Source organism: Enhydra lutris, unplaced genomic scaffold (genome assembly GCF_002288905.1).
Source record: "Enhydra lutris kenyoni isolate GAN:26980312 unplaced genomic scaffold, ASM228890v2 scaffoldscaffold1, whole genome shotgun sequence".
Taxonomy (NCBI): Eukaryota; Metazoa; Chordata; class Mammalia; order Carnivora; family Mustelidae; genus Enhydra; species Enhydra lutris.
Genome location: NW_019154085.1, coordinates 42861018 through 42888647, shown reverse-complemented (window position 1 = coordinate 42888647; position 27630 = coordinate 42861018). Strand labels below are relative to the sequence as shown.

The 27630-nt window shown below is 51.1% G+C and overlaps 1 protein-coding gene across 2 annotated transcripts in view; it reads right to left on the bottom strand.

The window, feature by feature from the left end:
* The window catches only part of LOC111157513 (ArfGAP with GTPase domain, ankyrin repeat and PH domain 1), a 556692-nt gene that overhangs the window by 343409 nt on the left and 185653 nt on the right, over positions 1-27630 (bottom strand). For both annotated transcript variants that reach the window (XM_022519024.1, XM_022519112.1), the window contains exons 4-6: positions 11006-11091; positions 8087-8228; positions 2997-3131 (exon numbers count right to left, since the gene is read on the bottom strand). In XM_022519024.1, the coding sequence (XP_022374732.1) occupies positions 2997-3131; positions 8087-8228; positions 11006-11091 (363 nt within the window). The remainder of the gene's footprint in view (positions 1-2996; positions 3132-8086; positions 8229-11005; positions 11092-27630) is intronic.

Genomic DNA, 27630 nt, shown 5'->3' with positions numbered 1-27630 from the left:
GGCAGGGGCCCTCCCCCTGAACCATCCCCTCTTCTCGACCCCGAACCACAGACTCAGTGTGAGCAAGGCCGCTGCTTGCGTGAGGGCATCCACCTGCTGAACGGCCTCTGGACACCCCCGGGGCTGACGGAGACCCTGTGTCCTGGACTCCTTCCTAAGAGCCGTGTGAGAACTACACCCTGGAGAGAAAAGTAGGCATTCTCTTTCGCCATTAATTTCACAATTTGTCTTCAGTTTCAGGATACTAAGAACTCTGAGTTAAAGGAGCAAAGACTATAGTCCCTGACATCTTAAAAAAATAAACTCAGGGAGCCAGTCGACCAGTAAGTCTGGTGGGCGGGGGCAGGGGCAAGGGGGGGGCATTTGGCTGGTCTAAGAGCCAGGCCTGTGTCCTCCTTTCAGGAGTAAGTTAAATGTTACGTAGAAACCACATGCTCGTTCTTTCTCTTTCTATGATGTGAAGATACAAAAAGCACATAAATAAAAGCAAGTCCTAAGGCGTAAAGGAAGCCAGAAAAGTCCACCAAGAAATCTGAATGGCCTGAGTCTGTGAGTGGGTGGGGAGCCCGCTGTGCACCCTTGTCCAGGCTCCCCCAGGGGACCAGGCAGGACCCACATCACTGAGGCTTTAATGACAGAACGGTTAAGGCTCTGGGCTCCTGGTCCCAAGACAGGCATCCCATCCAGACCCGATGCCTCTGGTTAAGCTCCGTAATTTTTCTAAGCCTTGATTTCTTTAAACTCTTAACATTATGAGGTTTCTTTTCTCCTTAAGGATTAAAATGGACTGTTACTGTTCATGGCTTCTAAATATTGAGCATAGTCCCCACTTGGTCAGCAACGACTTTTATCACAGATAAAACAATTACCAAGCTCATGATTTCACAAAAAGAATAATCCTCCTACAAAACACGCAGAGTAAGCCCTAATTTTATTTTTAAAACTGATCTTCATATAAATAGAAATATTTTAAAGACAAAATCATAATAGTCACAGAAACCATAGTACCATGAGTATTATTTTCTTTTCTGACTCTGTACAGTTCAAATATTTAACAACAATGCATTATTTCTAAAATAAGAAGTAACAAAATGTATTGGAAATCTCCTGAGCCTGTGAAAACTCAGGTGCTTTGTCAAATCGCAGCAGGAGAAGCCCTGGGAGAGGATACAGTAATGCTGTTTGGAAAGGTCCTCCCTCTTCTCCCCTCGCTGGTGCTCCCCCTCACAGACAGCGGGGGCAGGGCAGGGAAGCACGGGACCTGGGCATCCCTTAGTGTGGACCAACTCTTAAAATTATTACATATGAGCTCATTTATTGATGAACAATTCCTGTCTGCGATAAACGCATACGTAAAGCAATCACTATGGAGAATCAGCTCATTCATGGGATAAAATTCCTAAAACCGCCAGCAGGGGCGGGCAAGCTGCTGCAGAGGGCCAGAGAGGAGCTATTTCGGGCCTGGCGGGGCGACGTGCACAGGCCTCTGTGGCAACCAGAGCAGCCCACCCATGAGCCCCAGGGGACACAGACACAGGTGGTTGGCCAGCAGCAGCCCGTGTGCCCCAGCCTGGCGACCATCACCTGCGGTAACCCCACAAGGTTTGGGCCTGCCCCGCAGGGCGCCCCCTCCCCACCCTCGGAACCCCCTGTGCCTCCATGCAGAGCTCTTCACATAAGTACGGGCGCCCGTGGGCCATCACAGGCTCCAGCAGGGAGGCGGATGGCGAGGGGAGGGGATGGGGAGGGGGATGGCCAGGGGGTTGTAAATGTGTGCCAAAAAGAGGAAGGCCCTCGTGCTGTTCCTCAGCAGGACGCCGCTGTTTCAGAACAGGCGCTGGGGAGGCAGGGAGGACCCAGAGGGCACACGGGCTGAGAAGTGGGGAGGATCAGCCACTGTGCAGGGAAAGAGGCTGCGAGCTGAGAACGGGACCAGCTCTTGTGGCAAAGGGAAGAAAATGCAAGGTTTGGAGAGGACTCAATCTATGAAATGTCCTAAAAATGGTCCAAGTATGGGATTTCTCCAATTCCATCTGAAAACTCATCTGGACATTTGGAAGACGAGCATATATTGCCCGGTTTGGGGAGTCGGAGATGCAGGCATGTAATTACTGCTTGCCCTGGCAGAAACATGTCTTTGTTGGGGTCTGGGCCAGCAAGACCGGGATGACCCACGGCTCGGATGGTCTGCTCTGCCACCACAGAGGTCAGCCAGATGGGGGGGCAGGGGGACGGCCTGGCAGTGACTCCCCACAACTCCCTGTGGACATCAGGACCCTCTGCAGGGAGTACTGTCCCTTCAGGCCTAGGGACTTGCCTTCCCCCAGACTTTCCGGACCCCTCCAGACCAGAGACCAGCCCTCCCTCCCAACACTTCCCTCCCTCCCACCACCTCCCCCATGTCTTCATCCATCCCCTCCCACCTCCCAGCCTGCCACTTTGATCCTGTACAAGACTGTCTCTGCCCCGTAAAAGCCCCATGCTTCTCCAGGAGGGCTTCCAGGCTGCTGCCCGGCTGTTCTGGGGGCAGGTGATCACTAATGAATTCAGCAACAAAGAAACAATTCCTAAATTGTGGTGCTGGCTCTCAGCCATCAGTCTTAATGTGGGGGTGGTGTTGGGTTTTTTGTTTGTTTGGGGATTTTTAGCTCAAACTTGAATCTCTTTTGGTTTATTCTCCCCAAAGCCTAACAGCAAATATTTCAGACTGTTTTTAGAGATGGGCTGGGGTTAAGAATGAGCAGCTATGGTGGAGAAGAAATGGCAAATACGTACATGTGACCCATCACGTGCAGAAGTAAGCGTGGGCGGTGTCGCACCCTGTGCACAGAAAGTCCCATCACGAGCGTGCCACATAGGATTCCCCGTGGACCGCTGCATGCCGCTGAGCACCACCTCGGCACAGAGGGGCCCCCGGATTCACACCAAGGCCCGCGTGCCCGCCGATGGGACCCCGCGCCATGGGAAGGGAACCCAGCTGCGCCGGGAGCACTCACCGTCCTGAAAGACCCGCTCCACGTTCAGCCCGTACGTGGCGCACGTCTCGTAGTAGGTACAGCGCTTCAGGTCGCTGGACAGCTTCCGCGCCCTGGCGTCGTCGATGACCCGTGGGTTAGTGGAACTTATGGCATCTGGAACAGACAGCAACACGGAGACCGTAAGCAGCCCTGCTTACCTCCTGCCGCTTCAAGTCTCCAAGTAGCTCAAAACCTGCGCCCTGCTCCCAGGGAGGCAACATGTTTAAGAACCGAAGTTTTTAGAACCTGCTTTATCCTCCAGGTAATGATCTCAAACATTCCGCAGAGTCATCATTCGTAAACAAGTGTTTCAGAGGACCCCGCTCCTGAAACAGAGACAAACAGATGCCCGGAAAGGAGTTGAGAGTTAAACATGACTCTGGAGGAGAATACTTCAAAAAGGAGAAAAGAACGCCTACGCTCCCTCTTGGCCGGTGGTGTCTGGTGCACACAGCACCCTGCTCGCTGCCTTCCAGCAGCGTCACTCTGCGGGTTTAAACACACACCTGTTCGGTCCGTGCCCACAGAGCTGCCCTCGGGCATCTGGTCCTGTTCCAGGCTCAGGGATGCCCAGTGATCGAGACAAAACTCGGCACTCCCACAAAGGGGCTACCAGGTTGGCCGGGGGGGAGGCAGAGAACAAGACAGGGACGTGAACAGCTGTGAATGCAGTGTGGCCGCAAGACCCGAGTCAGGCAGGCAGGACACTTGACCATCAGTGGGCTCAGTGTGGATGATCAGGGCAGCCCCACCTGCAGGAAGGAGGTAAAGGCCAACCAGCCACTACCTGGGGCGGGCGGGGGGCAGAAAGGGGAGAGCCTGGGGCAGGGGGCAACCAAGCACCTGGTGTGTTTACGGGAGACCAAGACAGGAGTGGAAGCGAAGGGGCCGGTGGAGGGCCCCAAGCACTGGGCTGCGAACCACCTGAGGTCTTAACAGAGCCAGTCCTGGGTATACCCATTTCCTGCAGGATCTGTACACAGACGGGGACATTTGAGTAGCAAACAGGTGTGGGGCATCTGCCACCAGTCCCCTAAACAAAGAAAAACCAGCCTTTCTTAGCTCAAGTGTCCAAGATGCCTCGACCCCATCCCATCATACGTTCTCGTGCCTGGCACATGCCAACAGAGAAAGGTCAAGATGTTAGGAGCAAGGTGTGAGACAACAGTCACTTTTCAGAGACTTTTTTGTCCTGTGACATTTTCTTCATAGGCTTGAGGCTCCTGCGCCACGGAAAATGCCAATGGCTCTTGAAACAAAGATCCACCGACAGGCTTTTCTCCACTAGTCAAAGGAAGAGCAGCAGCACAGCAGAAGTCATGGAGGTGGCAACGACTTTTTTTAAATTGTGTTTGGGGTGCCTGGGTGGCTCAGTGGGTGAAGCCCCTGCTTTCGACTCAGGTCATGGTCTCAGGGTCCTGGGATGGAGCCCCACATCAGGCTCTCTGCTCAGCAGGAGGCCTGCTTCCCCCTCTCTCTCTCTGCCTGCCTCTTTGCCTGCTTGTGATCTCTGTCTATCAAATAAATAAATAAGATCTTTAAAAATAAATAAATAAATAAACAAACAAACAAATAAATTGTGTTTGTTTTTGGGCTCAGGACATGCATATGACATTTAATTTTGTAAGTATGAAAAAGTGGCATCTTGAGGGAATAATTTATTCATTTTTTCCCCCATTTTTCTCTTACTTCCTGTTTTATTTTTATCTCATGGGCTATGCCTGATCTGACAGTTTCCCATAGAGAAATCAAGACTAACTCTGATTCAGGCCTCTTTCTCTGACAATGGCCTGTGCCACCTCAATAAATGTTCTAGAACACTCCCTGGTAAGGTCCCCTATAAGGATTTCTTCAAACACCACTCCATCCTGTCTTCTTGTCTTCCAGACTAATAAATCTGACCTGGATTTCACAACACTTAAGGAAAAAAAGTATTTTTTAAAGGTGCATGCATTTTTTTTTTTTTAAAGATTTTATTTATTTGACAGAGATCACAAGTAGTCAGAGAGGCAGGTAGAGAGAGAGAGGAAAGGAAGCAGGCTCCCTGCTGAGCAGAGAGCCCAATGCGGGGCTCGATCCCAGGATCCCAAGATCATGACCTGAGCCGAAGGCAGAGGCTTTAATCCACTGAGCTACCCAGGCGCCCTGGTGCATGCATCTTTTAAGAAAACGGTAGTTTTCAGGTCAGAATCTGTTATTTTTCAATGCTCTGGTGTAATGTGGAAAACACATGCCATTGAATCAATCCAGCTTATCCTGACCTGGGGTCCCCAACAGTCCCGCAGCCCTCCTTCCTCAGCAAGAGGCCTGCCCCACTGTCTCATCTGGACTTCCCAGGGGCAGCAACACATCTCCTCCGTGGCCATGTTGTACCTGCACCACACATCAGTGAGGGCTATACCAGCGCCATCTCTCATTCCACCTGTAACCCTGCACCTGTTCACAGCTTGTGCCCCTCCCTTAAATCGGTATCATCTGCAGCCTTTAAAAAAGAATGAGCTTAACAAACATCACGTAACTGCCTCATTCACAAGTATCCTGTCCACTTGCGGACCCTCGCACACCTCCCTGACTGTACCCGGAGAGAACACACAGTCTTGCAGAGACACTCCTCCTGCCCTTAGATAAGGCCTCCAACCCCAAACACCTAGCGTGGGGGAAAGCTCAGGGTCCCCCATCTATGACCTGACCCACCTTCTACCTCCAGCATCCCATGAAGCCCACGCAAAAGTACCAGGCATACGCAGGCTTCACAGAAAGCAAGGCTGCAAGCAGTGAACAAGTACCTAAGAGCAGAACCATCTAGAAGCCTACACTCACTCTACCCTCTTGCCACAGGGGTTTCTAGGGCACTCTGGAAATGAGAGGTCTGACCAAGAGGACCCCTCAGGTGAGGAACGTCCCTACTTGGTAACATGTCCTGTTCATTCGGGATGGGGCAGTGCTGACGTATGAACAAAGCCCCACAGACAAATGTGAACGTGAGGAGACTGCCAGCATCCACCCTCCAGCCAGGCTCCCTGGCTCAGGTGCTCACTCGTCTGAGGCCTTTCCACACAAATGCTGAGAAGACCAGCAGGAAGAAAAAGGGGTGGGTTCTTCCCCTCGGGGACCACACTGGGGCTTCCCGGAGTCTTATGGAGCCTTCCACAGGCTTCCTCTACAAACACGTGGGCCATCCTGGGGGGAGGCATGGTTCTGCCTTCCCGCAGCTGTGGTAGGACACAGAGAGCAACGCTCATCTCCAGGGAAGGGAAGAGAGAGGCGTGTTTCTGGAACCCTAGCCACGACCTAGTAAAGCTGTCTGTCGGGATCTAACAAAGAGAACGAAGTGACTGCTTGTAGTACATTCACGTGCCCGCGGGTGCTTCAGGAGCCTCACAGGAGCTCCTGCACTGCAGCCCAGCCAGAGTCCGGGCAGGGAGCAGTCCAGGTCACGGAGCCAGGATGCTCTAATGCCAGGGCTGGCCAGCCCCCACACCCAGGACCAGACACTCCACCCTCTACTACCGAAACCACGGTTGTCTAAGACGACATGACCACAAGTGGATCACGTATCATCTCCCTGCCCAGACCAAGGAAGTCCCTGAGCCCAGCACAGTGAGTCCACAGAAAAAAGGCTTTGTGAGTCAAAGACACAAAGCCCTGAACTCAGACAGCCGCGGGGGGACGGTTGCACCCAGTGTCTGACTTTGCTCAGAAATGCCCTGGGCTGGCCCGCAGGACTCGCTCCAGCCTCAGGGCAGCTCTCAGCAGACCTGCTGGAGATCCTGCCACCCACCACAAAACACAGAATTTTCAGGAGGCCCCATTCCAACAGGCCGTTCGGTGAATTAGAGCAAGAACCCAGGGCTTCCCAAGGGCCCGCCCTGGTTTCCCGGCGACCACTAGAGGGCGCCCTGGGCACAAAGAACCTCTTCCCCATCTGGTTGTAGGTGGAATCCACCCGGCACTAACTCCCAGGCTTCAGTCCTGAGACCCCTGGCCATTACACATTCCCTAAAAGAGGGCGGGGGTGCTCCCCACGACAACCCGACTCGAACATTTTGTATCTAACACACGGAGATGATGCTTTCCGTGGATCCCATGCCACTTCTGTTCTCATGAGACACACCCGCCCACGCTGGGGCTGGTCCACGCCGCTCCGTGGCAGGGCAGCTGCTTCCCCACCTGAGCTCCCTCTTGGCACACGAGACCCCGTACCATGCACACAGCTGGCCGTCTGTCCCTGCTGCCACACAGCCAGTTTCTCGTTTACAAAAGTCTCACATCAGGGCATAGAAAGGCAGACCCGATGTGGACGTTCTAAAGGAATTAACACACATAGCACATGAACAGCAACAACGACAAAATGAAGGCATAATCCAGTTTGTCTTGACGTGATCATTTTTAAGTTACCGTACTGCTGACAAAGCAGCTTTAAAGTCAACCCGCATCTAATTTTTAAAAACATTCTATGTGGCCTTAAGACCCAGATGGTGGACATCAGCCCATCAGTGAATCTGATCCAGAACAAGGACACTTCAGGGCTGTCACTTTGCAAGAGGCCAAGTGTTAAGTGGCCTAGCGGAAGACAAGAAACGCACTCTTACAGGTAATTCCAGACACTGAGGTACCTTCCAGGTGAAAAATTACACAAAGGTCATAACACATTAACAAAGAGAGCAAAATAAAACAAAACTCTGCTGCGTATAAGAAATCAGTAGTATTTTAAAGATGTACCAAAAGTTAAAAATCAACGCTTTTAAATTGCTTATCAACTATCTGACATACCCAAAAGAATTAAGAGATCCCATGACAGGAAGAGAAAATAGATTTTGTTTTCTCGAAAGCACTTGGAAAGGATTTTGCTCTGAAGGTGCTGACCGAGTGATTTCTCCATAGAATCAAATCAGGAAATGGGACAATTTCAGTTTCCTGGATTCTCACAGAAAAAGCCTTCAGGAGGAAATTATTTCTTCTTTACACCATTTTCAAACTCCTCCACGCCAAAACCACAGGCCCTGAGTCCACTCACTGTTCAACTGCCGGGGTCCCTCACCCCCAAGCTGCGCGTGGGCGGCACTCACCCTGGGTCCCCACCAGAACCAGAGGGATCTCGCTCGTGTTCCGATAGTTGGCCATCCGACTGTAGTAGTGGTAAACGGTCTGGAAGCTTATCTCATCCTCTAAGCTGAAGACAAATATCACAGCGTCCACCCACATGGCAAACTAGGGAGAAAAGAGGGCAGAGAGAAGGGAAGCTGAGTGACAAGGCTGTCTGTCGGAGAGGAAGGGTGGGGACGGCGTCTTCGGGAGGACAGGGTGCGTGGCGGGCAGTCCCCTCACACAGGCCAAGTCCAATGGATGCCTGACTTCGGCTGTAACACGTGGCTCTGGTGTCACTAACATCCTCCTCGTGACACATCTGGAAGTGGACCTTCGCCCCCTTCCCACCCAGGCCACTCCGGACTCCCAGAAACACAACCTGCACATGCACATCTACCCTCTGCCCCCGATCTAGCCAGCCACAGTCCCACAAACACAAGGCAAACCCAGGCTCACAGAAGAACCTTCCCTACATCGGAAGACAGGTGCTGACAGTGATGCTGGAGCTTTGTTTCACGCCAACTCCCTTCCGCAGGACCTCCAGGAGCCTGGCTGGACCCCTCTGAGATGGGGCGGGGGGGCCTCCTCTCCGGGCTCCCGTGGCCTCTCAGAAATCCTCTACCCAGGCTGTGGCCCACTCCTTCTCACAAGAAGAGGTCCTTCTACTGAAAATATCAGCTGCCACTGAATCCTTTTTTTTTTTTTTTTTAAGTAATCTCTATACCCAACGTGGGGCTTGAACTCACAACCCCAAGATCAAGAGTCGTGTGTTCCACCAAATGAGTCAGCCAGGCACCCCTGCCAGTGAATTCTGAAAGCCCCCTCTGAGGATATGATAAACCATGGTTAGAGAAATACACAAAGCTAATCAACAAAATGAGCAAAAATCAGGGAAAAACATTAAAATCCCACAACAGCCTGACTCTTGCCGTTTTGTTCCTGTTTTACCTGCATCCAGGTGAAGCCTCCATCACTTCTACTCGGGGCAAGTGACTACAGCCAGGCATGTACTGGCCCACTCAGTACTTAAACCACTCGTAAGGTTGGAGCCTAGTGAACGGGGGCCCTGGAGGCTCAGCACCCCCAGCGGCACACATGGTTGCAACAGCAGAATCCAGAGCAGGCCAATTTGCCACCTAAGACCCTGCTCTTTCTACATGAAAATGAAAAATAATATTAATCCTGTTTACTTTCTCTGCGAAGCCACAGTTCCTAGGTAAGCTTTTACCGGCCTAGGCATCAGCTCTGATATATCTGGGGGAATTTTTTTGTGGGGTAAGCTGTGACTTACAACAGAAAAATGATTCAGCTATAAGTGAAAATTCTACATGATAAAATTTAAGTAAAGACGAAGTCCAAATGATAACAGCAGAATTAAATGAGACCAGGATCTTGTTAAGAATGAATCCTGGGACAGGCCTGATGCCCCTGCAAAGGGCCCAGGACCCAGGGGACCAGGGGCTTCTCCTTTCCCCTTTCTCCACCTCAAGGTATGTTTTCCCTTTCTCTTCCGAGAAGTGCAGTGAAGCTTCCCCACACGCACGAGCACAAGCACCCGGAGAGCTCTCGTGGTCCTCCAGGACTGGAGCAAGGCTGTGTGAGCCCCCGTGCAGAGGAAAAGCAAGCCACATCCCACTCTCCCGTGGCCATGGCCGGGCTGCCCCAGCACCCAGCAGGTGGTGAGCACTCCATAGCCAGCCCTCACCCATCCCAATGGCTGCTCCCACCAACTGCCACACACAAAAAGCCGGTGAACCGGCAGGTTTTCCACAAACCTAAGAGGACACTAGTAGCCACAAAGAAGCCTTACAATCCTGTTCATGAAGCTGTTCTCTTAGGTGAGGTGCATGAACTATTCTGGAACAATGAAAACAAAGATCAGGCTTCCATGTGCCTGAGAAGGGTAACGGGAAAACAGATATGTCCCCCAGCCCCGGATATTCAAACATACTCTGCCTAATTTTGTACAAAATCCTGTCCTTAATTTTGAAAGGCTTTTTGTTGATATCCCCCCACGGTAGAAATCTTTAACTAGGGTACGCTTCTGGGCTAAAGAAGGCTCCTGAACAAAGTACAGCTAGAAGAAAGGACTGGTCAACACAGTCTCATGGCCAGAGGCCAAGACAGAGATCTCTGGGGGATTCTGGTTCCATCCCCCGGTCTGTGCCCCTCCACGGAGGCATCAGGGTCCTCCGTGAAGACAGGATTCCTAAGAGCATGCTCCCTGGGGCGTCTCAAGGATGACAGGAGCGAACCCACACAGGGCAGGCGTTTGCTCGCTGCTGACTGGATTCAGGTCGTAATATGTGCTTGGCTAGTAAATTATTACATAAGTAAAATAATAAAATAAAATAATAAACTGGAGATTGAGTAAACCAAGGAAAAGTTTTCCACATCTAAGCTTTTTGATCTCCAGGATGCCCAGCCTTGAGAACCTCCAAGGAAACCACACCATATCGCACACTGGTTTTCAGTAGAGTTACCCTACACCAAGAAGGCCGGAAAGCAGCATGGCAGCCCCCATTGGATTTCCAGACTTTAGACCAGCAACTTTCTCAATCATCCTGCTGCTCTAGGGAATAAACCGCAGACAGAGAATGGTAGAGTACTATGGACATTTCCAGATGTCACATCAACAGTCAACAAATCAGCGCAAATTCTGCTGTTCCCTCCATCTTAAAAACACAAAGTGAAAACCAGCCACACAGACCTAACTTCCCTCCAGGATTGTGTCTGAAGGAGCAACAGAATTAGTTTATTAGACAGAACGTGTTCGTGGGGGCTCTAGTCACCTTTCTTGCACACACCTGACAGATTTCAGAATCACCTGTTGAACCAGAACCTTAACAAGGGAGCAAAGGTGAGAGGCTGCTTACCATTTTTTTGCTTGTAGTACTCACCTGCGCCTCTGGGGGGCCCCCTTCATCTCTAATCAGCAGCAGGTAGCTCTGTCCATCAACAACGATCTCTTTCTTGAACCTGCCACCTGCCACACACAAAACATCTCGTTACAGAGGAAAGACAGAGTGTGAGGAGGGCAAACAGACGTGGGCTTCGCTTGTGGAAAAATACACCCTAGGCTGTCGCCCAGGAGGCAACTCTCAGTATTTAGGACCAGCAACCACTGGATTTTAAAAGAAGTACTGAACTCAGATTTTAAGTATTTGTCATTAAGGACCTGTGTCCACAGCCTCCCAGGCAATGCCGGGGTCACCTGTGGCTGAGAAGGGAAGCATCTGATTGTAGCCTTTGTTTGTAAATTCGGGAATTCGCTCTCCCTGGGAACACATTGATGCAGAGTTCAGAAACAGCACAGGAATTAGCATTCTCTTGTTGGGTTCGCAAAACTAAAACGAATTTTTCATGTTCAACAGGTGCCTAATCTACAACATTTTGATAAATTCAAGGGCTGAGAACCTGTATTCTCCTCAAGAGAAACCCAGTTTTTGAAAGGAAAACACAGAACATCATGGGAATGGTGTTTCCGTATTCACGGGGCACGAGCACGGGGAGGACGCTCGACTAGCACACACGTGTTAGACAGAACTACGGATGGCCTCTCGCACAAGTCGAGACAGAGCGGGGCAGCTGGCTGGTGAGGGGGGGTTAGAGAGCACGCCATGTTAGCGAGAAACCACCAGGGACCCTGCTGGGATGCTGTGTGTGTGTGTGTGCTCACGGGAAGGGGGGCTGGCCCTCCTCATCTCAGTCCCGCACACGCCTAGCTGGGGAGGGACACGCAACTGTCCTGTGCACCTCCTCGTGGCACCCCAGACCACCCCACCAGGCTTCTCCTGGACGTGGGAAGGATGTCCACTTCTGGTTCCCTCAGCCACCTCCAAAGACAAAGCACTTTCGAGATTCTGGGCTTTCAGTCCTCACCAGGATTCTGAATTATTTCTGAGAAAGGAATGCATCAGCACCTGCTCTCATTCTGTCCTTGGCACAGATGCCTTCCAGAAACACCACCTGAGCCCCGGACGACCACTTCCCAGAGAACCACACGGGCAGAGCGTCCCCACCAGCCCCGGAGGATGCAAGTGGGCCCTCTATCTCCTGGGCCTCCCCGACAGCTCCGGACAGGCACCTGCTATGTGCACAGTGGCAGGCCAGCCGGGGGACCAACCTTTTGAAGCAGGCCCACATCTGCACATATGTAGATGCACGCCCCCACTCTCTTCTCCTTCCTGGGCCCGCAAAACACACGCGCTCTATCTGCTGCTCAGTCTGCTCAGTAACAAAAACCAAAGACAACTCTCCAACGTTCCAACAGCACAGACCGATGTTCCTTCTGCTCCCCCCCCCCATCCCCGCAAGGCCACTATCAAAGACTGCGGGCAGAGCACAGAGACGGGCATGTTTGCTTGCTGGATCTGGACAAGCTCGGCCCACTTTCTGCACTTGTAGGAAGACGGGCAGATGACCTATGGTCCCCAATCACAGACTCCGTATAAGGAGAAAAGTACAGCACTCTGTCCCTGCTGGGCTGCCACGATTGTAAAATGAGCTAGGAAACCTTGGGCGCCCAGCAGAGTCCCCATGCCCCCATGGGGACGCAGCCACAAGACTCCAAGGCCAGGCCAGCACTCTGTGCAGATCCCGGGGCCACAACACGCCACCCCAGGGACTTCGCTGTCCTTATTCAACTCTCTCTACCCCAGTGTCCCCCTCTATAAAATGGGGCCCCTGCCCCACCCGAAGGGCAGCAATCACTCGCAAGGATTACTAGTGCTATTCAAAATTTCTGCCAAGAGTTATCACTTGCTTTTATAAAAGATACACTTAATGTATAAGCCTCCTTATATCGCTATTGCAACAGAAATCAGATCACTTCCACATTTTTGAAATCTTTAAAAAAGAGAGATGCTTGGGGCACCTGGGTGGCTCAATGGGTTAAGCCTCTGCCTTCCGCTCAGGTCATGGTCCCGGGGTCCTGGGATCGAGCCCCGCATCGGGCTCTCTGCTCAGCAGGGAGCCTGCTCCCTGCCTACCTCTCTGCCTACTTGTGATCTCTCTCTCTCAAATAAATAAATAAAATCTTCAAAAGAGAGAGAGAGAGATGCTGGAAACCTTCTATGTCTTGGCGAGAATGAATCGAATTCAACTTCTCACGAAAAACCAATGTCAGATGGGAAATCTGTTCTTTACTTTGGGAAAAACCTTTCCCCTCACATCCTGTTTGTAGAGATCTGACGGGTCACACTGAGGGGGACAAGGGAAAAGCCACGGGAATCTGTGTACAAGCTCACGATTCCTCCCTCTGACTCCCGATGGGTCGATCTCAGCGCCTGAGTTAGGGTGATGGCCACTACAGAGAAGCCGAGGGAGCACAGCACTTCAGATCACGTCCATCGAGAGATCTGATGTGGAACTTAGAGCTCTCACGTCGTAGGAAATGAAATACTGGTGCTCTAAGTGATTTCAAGGCAGTTCACATGTCACAACTGCTGGGCCCTCTGGTGGCAGGGACTGGTCTGGGTAGCACCTCACAAATGTCCTTTCAGCAACACAGTCTTGCCTGTGCTCAGGAAAACGGAGGGAAGGGCTGAGGTCTGGGGCCCTCGGGAGGCTGTGGGAACCCTGTTGTTCCAGCAGGTATTTAAAAAACCCCAGTAATCGTTAAGTGTTCCTCAATCTGTTAAGTTGCTAATTATCACATCCTAAAAGAGCAATGTTAATTTCATGCAGTGGCCTACCGTTACCTCTGTTATGGGCGGAACTGGGTCCCCTCCCCACCAAATTCATATGCTGAGGTCCTCACGCCCAATACATCAGAAAAGGATCTTATGTGCTAATAAATTCACTGCAGACGTGATTAGTTAAGATGAGCTCATACTAGCGTAGGATGGGCCCCTTATCCAGGGACTGGAGTCCCTGGACAAGGGAAATTTTGGTAAAGATGGATGCAGGAGCTTTATTCGCCAAGAAACACCGAAGATACCCCCAAACCGCGAGAAGCCTGAGACAGGACTGGAAGAGATCCACTCCCACAGGCTCAGGGGGAATCAACCCTACCCACACTGAGATCTGATTTCTGGCCTCAGGAATGGTGGGAGAATCAATCTGCGTTGTTTGGAGCGCCCCCTGTTGGTAGCCCTCGGTTACAGCAGCCCGAGCAAACTAATACAGTGGTATCCAGTCTTGGTCCTCAAGACCCTCCTAGAGTGAGCTCACATGCGCGCGCGCGCGCGCACGCACACGCGCACACACACACACACACACACACACACGCACTTTCTCTCTCTCTACCTAGCTTATCCCCAGAACATTTTGAAACCCCCTTTACTCTTTCCATCCTGACTGTCGGTATCTGTTAAATCATCCAGGCTTCTGCAGGAGTTTCCTGGCGGCCCCACACCCGCCTCCGCCGCAGGCCCACCCCCACGGCAATCCACAATCTGCAAGTTCCGCACCACCGCGCAGATCTGACCCAGAGCCCCCGCCCTTCTTCATCGCCCTGGGACCCTGGGTCCCTGCCAGCTGGCCCAGCAGCTCCCTGATGCGCCAGCACCGGAGGGCACACAAACCTGCCCTGGGCACAATGGCCACACACACCTGATTCCTTACCGGTCCGGGTGGCCTCCAAGCAGGAGGCGAGCAATGGAGCCGGTCCCTGGGGCCACCCGATCTCCCAAACCAGCAGCATTCCCCCCGTCCCCCTCCAGGGAGCAAGAGCCCAGTGGGCAGGCATCAGCACCCAGCCTTCCAGGAACGGGATGGCATAGGGCTCAGCACCTCCACCTCGCATGTCCTACCCACAGACCGTGCTGGATGAATTTAACCACCATTCTTTCACTTTCTTCCTTTCTAGCATATTTGTGGAGCCTTACTGGCAAGTTCTGCTTCCAGATGGTTCAATCACAGTATTCAACTCAAGGAAGGTTAGCAACGACCTCTTTTCTTACTCCTCTACAATCTCCAGCTCTGTAACCTCAGCAAAGGATCCAGACCTAATTTACATCACCTCTAAAAGGAGGGGTGATCCTTTCTCCCACCGCTAAAGGCCCCTCCCAATTCTAAAATCACTTTACATTTCCCCTCAAGGTATATAATTAGCATGTCTTTTCAATATCTTACAATTACTAATACTAGACACCTATAATTGGCTTATGTGATTTTTCTGGTACTATACACACAACAGGTAAAAAATTAAATAGACCTATGGATTTGCCAAGAACCCCAAAGATTTAATAATTAAATAAAATTTGGCCAGGTACTGAAGCATCCAGGGTGTGAGAAGAAAGAAAGAGATTAAGAAGAGTTATATATAAATAAACTCCCACTGACCACCAGCAGGCTCCACTGGAATGGGGCTGCTGGGTCCTGAAGAAACATGGTCTGGCACGTAAATAAAATACGACTTTAAAATTCGTTTTCTGCAGTTTAGAAATGCAAAGGGGAGAGCCTCAGGAGGACAGCCTGTGAAGCGCCAAGCTGGCCTGGCTTCAGTGGGGGCCATGGCTCATGACTTCAAAGCAAGCGTCCAGTCCATCCCAAGCATTAGGTCTTTGCCTACCTTAGATTTAAGAGGACACCACCAAACTCTGCATCCAACCGCACTTTTCATGTAGGGTTTTTTTTTTTTTTTTTTAAAGATTTTATTTATTTATTTGACAGAGAGAGATCACAAGTAGACAGAGAGGCAGGCAGAGAGAGAGAGAGAGAGAGAGGGAAGCAGGCTCCCCGCCGAGCAGAGAGCCCGATGCGGGACTCGATCCCAGGACCCCGAGATCATGACCTGAGCCGAAGGCAGCGGCTTAACCCACTGAGCCACCCAGGCGCCCCTCATGTAGGGTTTTTTTGATGCCTATTTTATAATCCAATTTCCAATGGTTTTCCTGCAGGTCTATTCTCCCTGACTTTGTGTTCCTAGCACATAGTGCCCAGTCTTCCCCGTGGCCAACATGTAAATTTGTTACATGAATGGCGTTCAACCTTCTCTGCCAGCTATTATTACATAATATTAAATTACTACTGGGATGATTTTACTTTTAGAAAGTGTCCCCACACCTGACCTCGTCTTGGAAACCGTCAGCACTGGCTGGCCCAGCACACCTGTGTACAGGGGTACAGTGGGCACAGCAGGCAGGGGTGTGCCGACCCCAGGGCCACGGGGCCCACATGCAGTTGCAGGCCCGCTGGCTCGACCCTAGCACCAGGGCCCAGAGCCCGGGATGACATCCCTGTGGGAATGGAAAACGGATGTCCCTCTCAGCTTATGTCCTTCCAAAGACACGCTGAGGCCAGCAGAGGGGAACAGCATCACACTCGGCACTCAGCAGACAGACAGACAGATAGGCTGCTCTGCTGCCTGAACTCAGCCTCACGTGCAACTTCTAGTTTAGCCAAAGGCAAGTTTTCCGGCTTCCCAGGAAACTCCCCTGTTGACCTTTGTGTGCACTTGAGCTTGCATTCTGAAGGGAGCTGAAGTCTTCATTTCTCCCCCCAAAACGGGTAAAAGGCAGACCTGGGTGCGCCTAACGAGAACAGGGACGCTGACATGCAGGTGTTGTGAACGGCACACCCGGGAAGGATAAGACAGTTCTGGTTTCTAAGGAGCTTCCAGAAAGACTGGAGAATGTCTCTGACCATCCAACTGTAATCAGACACTCTAAAGGTGTCGAGGTTACTATCCTGAGTCTCGGTCTCACTCCTGGGAACCAGTTCTAAAGTCGGGATGCTGGATTAAGTAGAATAAGTGCGTTCCTTGTCATGGCTCACAGTCGGTGGGATCTACCCACTGTGGACGGCGATCCCCACACGGAGGGCTAAGCACTCATCTGTGTTGTCATTCTGCTTTAAGGGGGAAAAAAGCAAATTGATTTTCCTTTGAAAAAAGCTTTCTTGGGAGTGAGCACTGCAACAGATGTTTGACATTTCTGTTTCTATTGTTTTGGCGAATAGGACTGAAAACTACTAATGTATCGTTAACATTTCTCTGAGCAAGAGAAGGCAAGGCCAATAACAGACCTAGAACCCTTGAGAGCTCACAAAGCACTGTTCTCCCCACATGCTCTCTGCTGTTGCTCATGATACAGGGTGAGGCAAACATCGTCACCGACATCCCCATCTCCTGGGGAGGAAGAGGTCAGGCGCTGACCGAAACCCCCTCACCAGCACGCTGCAGGAAGGAGACCCAAACCCAGATGTGCCCACGGATCCCTGCCCTCCTTTCTCCCAAGGGGACTCTGCTGGGACAGGTGCACAAGACGCCGCCCTGTCCACAGATGAGCCTCACAGCCTTCGGGGAAGTTCCTAGCACCCATGGGGCCGACTGAGAACCCAGCCTCTTCCTTGCTCTGCTCACAGCTCCAAAATCATCACTAAAAAGAAACCTGCTTATCATTTTTTCTCCTTTTTTTTTTTTTTTAAGATTTTACTCATTTATTTGACAGAGAGAGATCACAAGTAGACAGAGAGGCAGGCAGAGAGAGAGAGAGAGAGGGAAGCAGGCTCCCTGCTGAGCAGAGAGCCCGACGCGGGACTCGATCCCAGGACCCTGAGATCATGACCTGAGCCGAAGGCAGCAGCCTAACCCACTGAGCCACCCAGGCGCCCTGTCTCCTTTTTTTTTTTAACTGTGGATTTTCATCTTTACTTTTTCATGCTCTGGCAAAGAATAAAAATTATTTTTGAGTTTCAATTTGCATTTGTACAGCATATTATTTCCTTTTTCTGTAAGAGGGGAGGGGCGCTATCCTAGCAGCTGATGAAGCTGTGGCTGGGCCCGCTCCTTTCCGTGGGGGCAAGCCGGCCCAGGAACCGGGCAGCGATCACGAGCCGTGGCTCAGGCGAGGACATACATCAGGGACTGGGCCTCCTACGCTCCCTGCACAATGCTGGCCATGAGAACCCTTCTAACATTTGCCCAAAATGTTCTGCTCCACATAACCACTAGATAAAACAGAGTATCTGCAAATGTTATTGTTTTCTAATTATTTAAGGCAAGTGGAATGAGAGGGATACATTGAAAAAAAAACTATGAATTCATTTCTCCCTAGGAGAATATAAAAAAATTAATTGTGAATGTGCCAGAAACTTTTGAATTTTGCCCTTTTAAGTCTGACAAAAATACCAAAGTTGATAACTTATTAATAAAGAGGTTTTGGAGAAGTTCTGTATTGTGACATTTAAAAGGAATTTTGAACCACATACTATTTTTTTCACTGGGAAAAAAGTCTCATCGGTAATGTATTAGTTTACAAAATTTAACAGAGTCAGACTTCATCTCCTTTGCCAATTTTTTTTAAACCCCAACCGGAACAGTAACAGCTGTAAGACTGTACCAGCGAAGAGGATTAATGTGCAGCGACCTCGAAGTGCTCCCATGGATGAAGCACTCAGGGTTACGACTCGGTGAGATGAGGGTTCAACATGCTATTTTCTCCAGCAGCCCGAGGACTCTAATGAGTTCATTTCACCCAGATCGAAGTAAAATAACAAAGATCGGGAGAGAAGTCAAAGTTCCAGGTTAAGATGGCAGATACAAACTTCATTATAATTCAATTTCCTTTCCTTTATTCCTAATAAAACAAAGGAGGGAAAGTAAATAGCAGGAGGAAGAAAATTGATCATCCACTGAGAAAAGGAATTAAACTTCACAGACTAAATCCTCAAACACAGTGGGCTTTGGATAAAAAGAAGACTCCAGGACTGGACGGGGCCCCTAATCACACCCCCTGGGGTTAACAACAGCCCCCAAAGGGCAAAGGGAGAGAGGGTAGAGGCAGCAGAGCCTTATCCTCGACCCCCTGGAGGCAAAGAAAATGCCAGAATGGGGAATGACAGTCTGTATTCCAACCCCCACCCCATAAATGAAGGGAACCCCATACTTGGGCATTCTCAAATTCACAAGAGAAACAGAACCCAGCCCGTGACAAAAAGCAGATCCCTGTGGTTTGGGGGTGGTTCCCTCAGAGGGCAGAGGACAGGGATGGGTAGGGCATGATGATGCATTTGGACAGTCATTCTCCAGGAAAAGAACATCCAGCCTCAGGTCCTATGTCGCAAGCACATCCCTGCAGGGAATCTGCGTGCATGACTGGGGGCTGGAGAACAGCAGTGTGAGCGGAGCAGTCCAGCCCTCTGCTCCAGGACACTCAAGACCATGGCTATCGCCTCCTGCAGGAAACCAGATGGCAGGGGGCTCTCCACAGCCTGTACTGGACTCAGGATGAGTGAGAGGAGCCTCCTTGGTGGCCCCAGCCAGTGTTGGTGGCCGACCCCGGAGGGACCCCAGAGCAGAGTCAAGACAGCAGCAGTCTTGTCAGAGAGAAGGTGTGGGCAGATGCCCACAGAGGAGGTATGCTGCAGAGAAATGGTAAGGACACCGCGTGCTGATGCAGCGGTAAGAGGCAAGAAGGGAGAGAGGAAGGGAGCACACGAAGAACACAGGAGCCAACGGAGAAGAAAACAAAACTCAAAAAGCAGAAGGAAATCCCTTACAAGCGCTTTCCTCTCTAATGCAATGTAAGAACACCTTTCCAAACAACAAGAATGCCAGTGATGAGAATCTCAGATAGGAGATGAAGTGCAAACCCCAAGAAAGGAGAACCACAGCGACCTTCTGGAACAAATGAATAAAATTTGAAAAACAGGAACAGAAGAGACAGTGCTCCAAGCTGAGAGTCTGACACAGAGGGACAGCTTGAAATAAACAGCTGGTGAGATAAGAAAGATGGAGACAAACCCGAGGCAGGAGTTAGTGGACAGGACGACAGATGAGGCTGACAAGGTGGGGGGTAAACAGGGTCGCTGACAACAAACTCCCCCGAAGAATGACAAGCCTCTTGAGAGAGAAAATACAAAGGAATTTTCCAGAAATGCAGAGAGATCTGAATCTGCAGATCAAAAGACTACACGATGTTCCAGGAAACAGTGACACACACTCTCAACCACTTTAAAGGAGAGAAAACAGAGGCCCTGGTGGAAACTGCTCCTGCCACCAACAGTGGGGTTTCTTATCAGGCAGCAGGGTTTCGAAGCTACTCAAAAGAACTTTCCTCCAGCGAGGCTTCAAGGCTTTTAAAAATGGTTGATTTGAGCATTTTTAAATTCAGATAACTGGTTTGGTGAGTGAATTATAGGTGACAATGAACCAAGTAAGTGATGCACTGAATGAGACCAAGAACACGTGGATTTGGCCTCGTCAGGTAAACTCCTACGTAAACGCAGAAACCCACCTTCTGGAATGTTAGCAGAGTGGCCGCTTTGAACTTGACTTTTGAAAACCCCTGTCCTGTGAGTGTCTGCACCTGAAATCCAGCCACAATCTATGCAGACAAGTACCTGGCTACAGGATGTGCCCCATGTTCTCAAGGCTGACAAGCCAGGCACGTGTATGGGGGCAGCTTTCTGTGTGTCGGTCAGTGGGGCAATAGTAATCGGTTCACGCACTAACTTGGGGATGTCATGGTGCGTTTAGTGCTTACCACAACTCGGGGGGCCCCTGTCTGAACAATTCCATGGAAGGAGAGCAGCTCTTTCATTAATGCAACACGAAGTTATGAAAGTCCAGCCATTCCTTTTACTTCCACACTTGTGGACCTATTTCGTGGAAGGGTACCTTGAAATAGCAAACAGGCTGATATATATATATATTTAAAGTGTCACTCATGCAGTTCAGGTTTCCTGACATCCAGCCAACAAAACCAAAAACCAGCTGGACAGAAAGGCAGACAAAACACTGGAACCCGAGAGCCTCAGGCCCTGTTCCCAAAAGAGCTTTGGGGCTGCCTCTCCCGAGCACTGAGCATGGCCCGTGGAGAGCACTGTGATGTCCCAGAGGCCTGTCGGAGGAAACGGCTGCTCAAACAGAAGCTGGAAAATGAAACATCCAAGGAAGTGGCTTGTTGCTCAATAGTCAGGATTTCTTCACATCTTACTGAGGAATACGCAAATCAGCAGTTTAATACATAAATCCTACTGAGAGTTCTCTCCTCCAAATCATTTTTTTATTAAATATTTTATTTGTTTGAGAGACAGGGAGGGGGAGAGAGAGAGAGAGAGAGAGAGAGAGAGAGAGAGAGAGAGAGAGAGCATGCGTGCACAAGCAGGCAGAGCGGAAGGCAGAGGGGAAGTGGCTTCCCGCTGAGTAGGGAGCCCGATGCGGGACTCGATCCCAGGACTCTGGGATCATGACCTGAGTCCAAGGAAGACGCTTAACCTTCTGAGCCACCCAGGTGCCCCCAAATCATCTCTTTTTAAGACTAAAATAAACCCAGCAACTCTGGGCAGGTACGTAGACTGATTTATCCAAGCCAATCTTCAATTTTCAACATCCACTGATAGACTCAATATCACTCTCGTTAAGTTTCACGAGTTCCCCAACCCCCAAAAATTGCTTCAAATACTATTATCCCCCCCAAAATTATCTCTAATAGAGCAACTGCAAAGAATAACATATCCTCTGTGTTGTCATCAACGCCAGAAGGCAGGCTGGCAGGGAGGCCACAGAGCCCAAAGGTGTCCAGGGGTCCCCCCTGAAATAAGGGGAACGCCGTCCAGAAAGAGACCTCTGCATGCGAATGGCTTCCCACCCAGGCCTCTCAGTGTGGGTCCCACCTCTGGGATTAGGAGCCAAGGCTTCCTCATGCTTCCATACACTCAGGATTTTCCTGTTAATACTGTTCTGCGAAGCTAGAACCCAAAGCCTCAAAGCTCACTTATACTCTCCCACAGAACTCAGTATTCTCCCTAATAACTTGGCAGCTGTTCCAGGGCTCAAGACCCCTGCAGTCAGCAGCAGAGCCCACACTCAGACCGCATGACCGCCCAAGGTCCTTCCAAGTGCCTGGAGCCCAGCTAATGATCTGTCAAGTTGTGATTCTGGGTGGTGGTGCTTCCAGGCAGCAGTGAAGGGGAAGACACAGCCCCGCCTGCCAAGGGTAAGTCCTGGGCTCACACCCACCAACGTCAACCCCGGGCCCAAACCTCGATGGTACCTGTGCCTCCTGGTGCATTCATTTCCTCATGTGAGAACTCAGGTAATCACAGCACCTGACTCAAGTGACCAAGGTGAGCAGGCAGGAGCTGGCCCACATCAGCTCCCCATAGGGTCCTTAAACGTCACAAGCACCTGGCAGAAATCAACTAGAGACTGCTCCATTACAAGGACGATTTTGCGATTTCCAAATGCAAACCCACACTTAGCGGGAGAGTCTCCACTTGCAAAGGCAGTGATATGGGAGCACATCTAGGAGGATGCAACCAGAAAGCAAAAAACACTGCCCCCATTCCTACATGAAAACCAAGAGTTTGCCTAATATTTGGTCCTAATTCCCCATGTTCTGGAAGATCCAGGAGACCAAGTCAAAACAGCTCATGAGATAGCAAGGCTTCCACAGTGCTTCTTAAACCGCTCCACGGAGAAGGTTCTCAAATCTCTGCTAACAGCCTCTCCAAACCTACCCAAGCCCGCGGTGTGCTCCTCACCACCAGCCAGGCTTCCACACCAGCAAAGGGGTAGAATGCATCTGATCTGCACTCCGGTGACACCATCCGGCTCTTCCCAGCACAGGCAAGAGAGCTGCTACCTGTGAGCCTTTCCCAAGTGCTTCCTGCCAATATGGCACTGGGGTCCGCCTAACCGTGGCCTTCTGAACCACCAATCACGTGTTTGGCAAGCCCTGCCCCGTGCCATGCAGAGTGCTGGTGCTGGGAATAGAGGGAACCAGGCAGAAGCTCTGCCCAAATGCAGCTTGTTTTCAAGGGCAGCGGGCAGGAGAAGAAGAGCCAGGCCTGGTGTCGGATGGGGTGGGGGGGATAGGGAGGGTACCGAGAGTAGGTGCAGAACCTGCCCCCAGAACCCACCCCCAGAACCCACTGAGTGGATGGGGGGGCAGTCCCAGAACTACATTCTCGAGGAAACAGTCATAGAATGATGGCCCCCACTCAGTAAAATCTAATTCATAACCAAATCAGTGAACTGTTTATTGAAAACATTCCAGTGCCCACGGCGGTGGCTGGACTTGAACATTCCAGCACCTACTGCCATCCCTGAAATAACTTGTGTGGTGAACTTGACGAAATATACTTAGTCTCAGACTAGTTTCTTCGGGGGAAAAGAATACACTTATGGTTGTTTTATTTAGTATTCTGCACATTTATTTTAAGCACCAAAAAAGGTAAACTTACAAAGAGCTTTGCAAACTGAGGTCCAAGAACCTGGCTCACGCAGAATACTGAGACAAGGCTTCCCAAACCAGTGACACTGCCTGCGGCCTGACCCAGGTGTCGGGGCCGCAGCGCCAGAATGATAGTGGGCACGTGATCACAAGCTCCAAAGAGAAGCTGGACACCGGGTTACGCAGCTACTGGCATGCTGGCGAGTGGTCCCTCAGTCCCCAGATTCATGGTTCTCAACTAGCGCAACCCACGTGAAAGTAACTTTCCATTAAAAAAATAATCTGTTGCACAAACTCTTATTTTTAAATACGCAAACCTAGAATCAAATATGGAAAAGTAATGGCTTTCAGAATTGCTCACTCATGGGGCGCCTGGGTGGCTCAGCCAGCTAAGTGTCCAGCTCTTGATTTCAGCTCAGTCATGAACTCAGCGTCACCGGATAGAGCCCCACATCGGGCTCCATGCTGAGCGGGTAGCCCTGCTTGAGGTTCTCTCTCCCCCTCTGCTTCTCTGCCCCAACTCACTCTCACTCACTCTCTCTCAAAAAATAAATAAATAAATAAAACAACTGCTCACTCACTATTCCCTGAGTGTAAATCAGGTATCTGCTTTAAGAAATTAAAATAGGCTGCTCACTGTTAGATCCAACCCTACAGAGAAACCAAAAAATCCTATCCATTTTAACGAGTTGATGCCGTTTCTACACACTGTAGCATGGGGTCTGTGAACTGTCACTAAAGGACCAAGTAATAAATAGTTTAGGCACCATGGGCCGTATTCTTCTTTCCCCCTGGGTGCCTCTTGGTTGGTTTATTTACTTTTACAAATGTTTAAAAATGCAGTGACTCTTCCAGCTCGTGGGCAGTCACAGCCCGAGCGGGGCAGGCGCTGCTGGACCCAGTCTCCCCTTTGGCATTTCTCATGCCAATGCCTGCACATTATGGTTTTCCACCTTCCCTCTAGAGACTCGCTGTAACTGTTCCAGTCCTGTGGAAACAGTGTATTTACTTTACTGGAAGGAATCTGGGTTTTGTCTCTAGGTCTCTGTCCCCATCCTAGAGGGAGCTTTGGTTGGCGAGCACACCTGAGGGGAGCGCAGAGCGTGAGCTGCACAGCTCTGAGCCTGCAAAATGCTGGCAGGAGACAGGACTGCCCCTGGGGTGTCCTCACGGGTGTGTGTGTGTGGTGTGTGCGCGCACGCGCATGCATGCCTGTGTGTCACTGCCTCTCCAGCTAAGCCTGACCCTGCACATGGTGCAGGAAGCTCCTGCATCTGGAACATTCTGGAACAAGATCAGCTTGCATTGCTCCCTGGTGCATGGCGGGCGCCTGCCCAAGCTGGAGGGCACACCAGGGCACGGGGCCCAGGGCCCAGATAGCACAAACATACTCTGCGGCCAGTGTTTCTCAGAACTAACGAGCAGCCAGAACCCCTGACGGGGCTGTAGAGGGTGTGGAGGTCAACAGGTTCCTGCAGTTCCTTCTGTTGGGATGTGAATCCATTCCAACCTCCAGAGGTTGTCCGAGGACTCCTCCCTGTCCCCACATCCTGTCAGAGGCCGGACCCCCAACTCCTGTCAGAGCATGTCTACATTAGCCATCCCCCTGCCCCAAGAAGGCCTCTTTCTTCCCTGGACTGCAAGGAAGACACACAGAGCAGCTGGCCCGCCCCCCTGCCAGGCTACGTGGTTACACAGCACGTGGTTTTGGACAGTTCGTCCACATGCCCCCCACGTCCCCCCACACCAATCCAGGCCCGCTCCCCGCCCCCCCAACCCTGGGGAGAGACAAGAGCACGCTGCGAGCTGGTCGGGTCTGTGAGCCAAGCCCCACTCCCCCGCTCTCTCCACGCCATCCACTACTCAAGCAGCCCTCAAAGAGCAAGTGCTGTTTTCTTCTTTTGTCCCTGATGTTATTTTTTTTAAAATAAGCAAAACAGCTTTGAAAAAATGGGTCTCAGGAAAAGGGTAACAAATGACGACCATACATGCTGCTCCACGGAGCCATGTGAGCAGAACACAGGCCTCTGCTGCCTACTCATCACACTTCATATTCCGCCCAGACTAGACCCTCCCTCAGTCTCCCAACACACTGCCTCCAGGAAGCCACCCAGGATGCACGAAACACGACACTGAAGTTGACTCTGGCTTTTACTTCTGGCCTGGGTCAGTCACCAGAGAATTCACGTGGATGCTATGAAACCGTCATCCGTAGGATCAGGATCAGTGGTAGATCTGCATGGTCCACACGTGTGCAAGCATGCACACGCACATACAGGATTGGGTGAGCCTTCTCATCCGGTGAGGCTGGTACGGCTAGTACCTGCGGACGTCCTGCCCCCAGGCTGGAGACAGGGGACTCCTGCACAGTCACAGACCCGGGCACTCTCATTTGACCATGGATTCTCCCATGTAGTTCTGCCACTTGGCCTGTTTCACTTCTGCTAACTTTGACCTCCCTCATCACCAAGTCCTGGTCCTCGGAGCCCATGACCCCAAAAGAGAGTTGGCACTTGGGAGTTCTCGGTCCAGTAAGCATGGTCTCCCATGAGGTAACATCTTCTGCAGATGATGTCAACCGCTGCATCTCTCATCAACCATACCTGCCAGGTGAGCTCCATCCATTCAAATGATACCCAGCCTCCTCCGGAATGTCAGTCTCTCCACCCTGACCCACAGCCACACAGGGAGTTTCTCCCAACCCACGCCTTTCTCCCTGCACCCTCCCCTCTGCACCAGGCATGGCGTGCCCCTCATCCTCTCCTCTCTTCACCCCAAGGCTGGCCTCAGCCCAGGATTTCTTCCTTTCTGTGCTGCCTTCCACAGAAAACCTCTCACCTAGCGAAGGCATGGTCACATGCATCTGAGGTCTCCCACTTCCTAGAACCAGTAAAGCAGCCTGAGCAGGAGGAAGGGGTGGTGAGTTAAGACAACAGTGGGGAGGGGGATGCAAAAAAAGTTTTGTGAGCTGATACTTTCAGATCCAAACAAATGCATAACATTCCGAAGTTTGCTGTCCTTGAAAATCAAGAAGGAAAACATGCCTGAGAAGCCCAAGGTCCACAGCCAGAGCGGGGCCACGGAAGTCAGAGCCATTTGGCAGCAGCAGCACAGGGGTGAGGTCAAACGGTACCCGGAGCACTGCCAGGGCGGGTCCTCAGGGCGCAAGGCCAGACAGCGGGTCTGCGTGTCACGGAAGAGCTCTGCATTACGAGCCCCCATCAGTGACGATAGAGAAGAGCACGGGACTGCAGCCAGGCAACCAGACAGATGTCTGATCCTCTGCTGGAGCTACGGAAATAGCCAACTCTCCTCCCCATTTCCCGGGAACACTAAGGATCACCAATGAAATGCCTGCCACCAAGTGGGGAGACCTCGCTGAGCACAAAGCCCACTGAGGCAAGAAACGGGACAGACCATTCCTCAGGAGCTTACTTGGATCAGCAAGGTTTCCTAGACGAAATCCTTCCTCTTAGCTGCTCCCCACACACAAGTTACATAAATCCCTGCTTTTCTACGTAAACACCTTGAAGGTGGTCACCAACACTCTAGGCTGACACAATGCATGTGTACCCTGTGGTTTCCAGATCACAGCAAGCTGCTGCAGGACCAGTGGTGGACGGCTCTATTGCCATTCAGACTGCCTGAGACGGGAGCCAGCTGCCAACAAGATGACAGAATCAAGGCCAGACACAGGGACAGATGCAGCAACGGACCAGGGGACTCTCCAATGACCACTTTTCCATTTGCAATACAGAGGTCGCGCGTTTGAAGCTCTAAAACACACCTTTGGTATTAAAATTTCTCCAGGAAAAAATGACCTATAATTGCAAAGGTGAAACTTTCTGGACCCTCATCTCCTTTTTCCCATTAAAGAAATGGTTTTGTAGCAACGTGTGATGTCCTGAGAGGTCTTGGGAAAGCAACAGCTGTGTCAACAGCGTGCACCGTGCTATTTGGGGGCTCTGCATCACCTGGCCAGAGGGAGCATTTGTGGGCCGCTGGGGGAACCTGGCGCTCTTCCTGGCAGAAGCCAGCAAGCCCTCCTCCGAGCGTTCACAGAGTCTCCTTCGGCCAGGTGTGAATCACGGCCTTGAACTAGAGTTATCTCAACAGAAGGTTCTTCTCTTTTCTGGAAGGTACCCGGCTCTCAGCACGCCCTCAGTTTCTTGTTGACCTAATTGTAACAACATGGGAAGATGTGTTCTGAGTTCCAAATGACCGACTCAAAAACACATTTTGTCCTGCCAGCTCTGTCAATGCCAAAAACATGACGACTCCTCATTCTTCCTTTACAGCCTTCTTGTCCTTGTTCGAAACAATTAGAACGTGCTTTTTCGTGGTTTCTTTGTGGCTCTAGGGATAATTTCAGGATCCCTCCCCTATTCTGGGCAGTATCA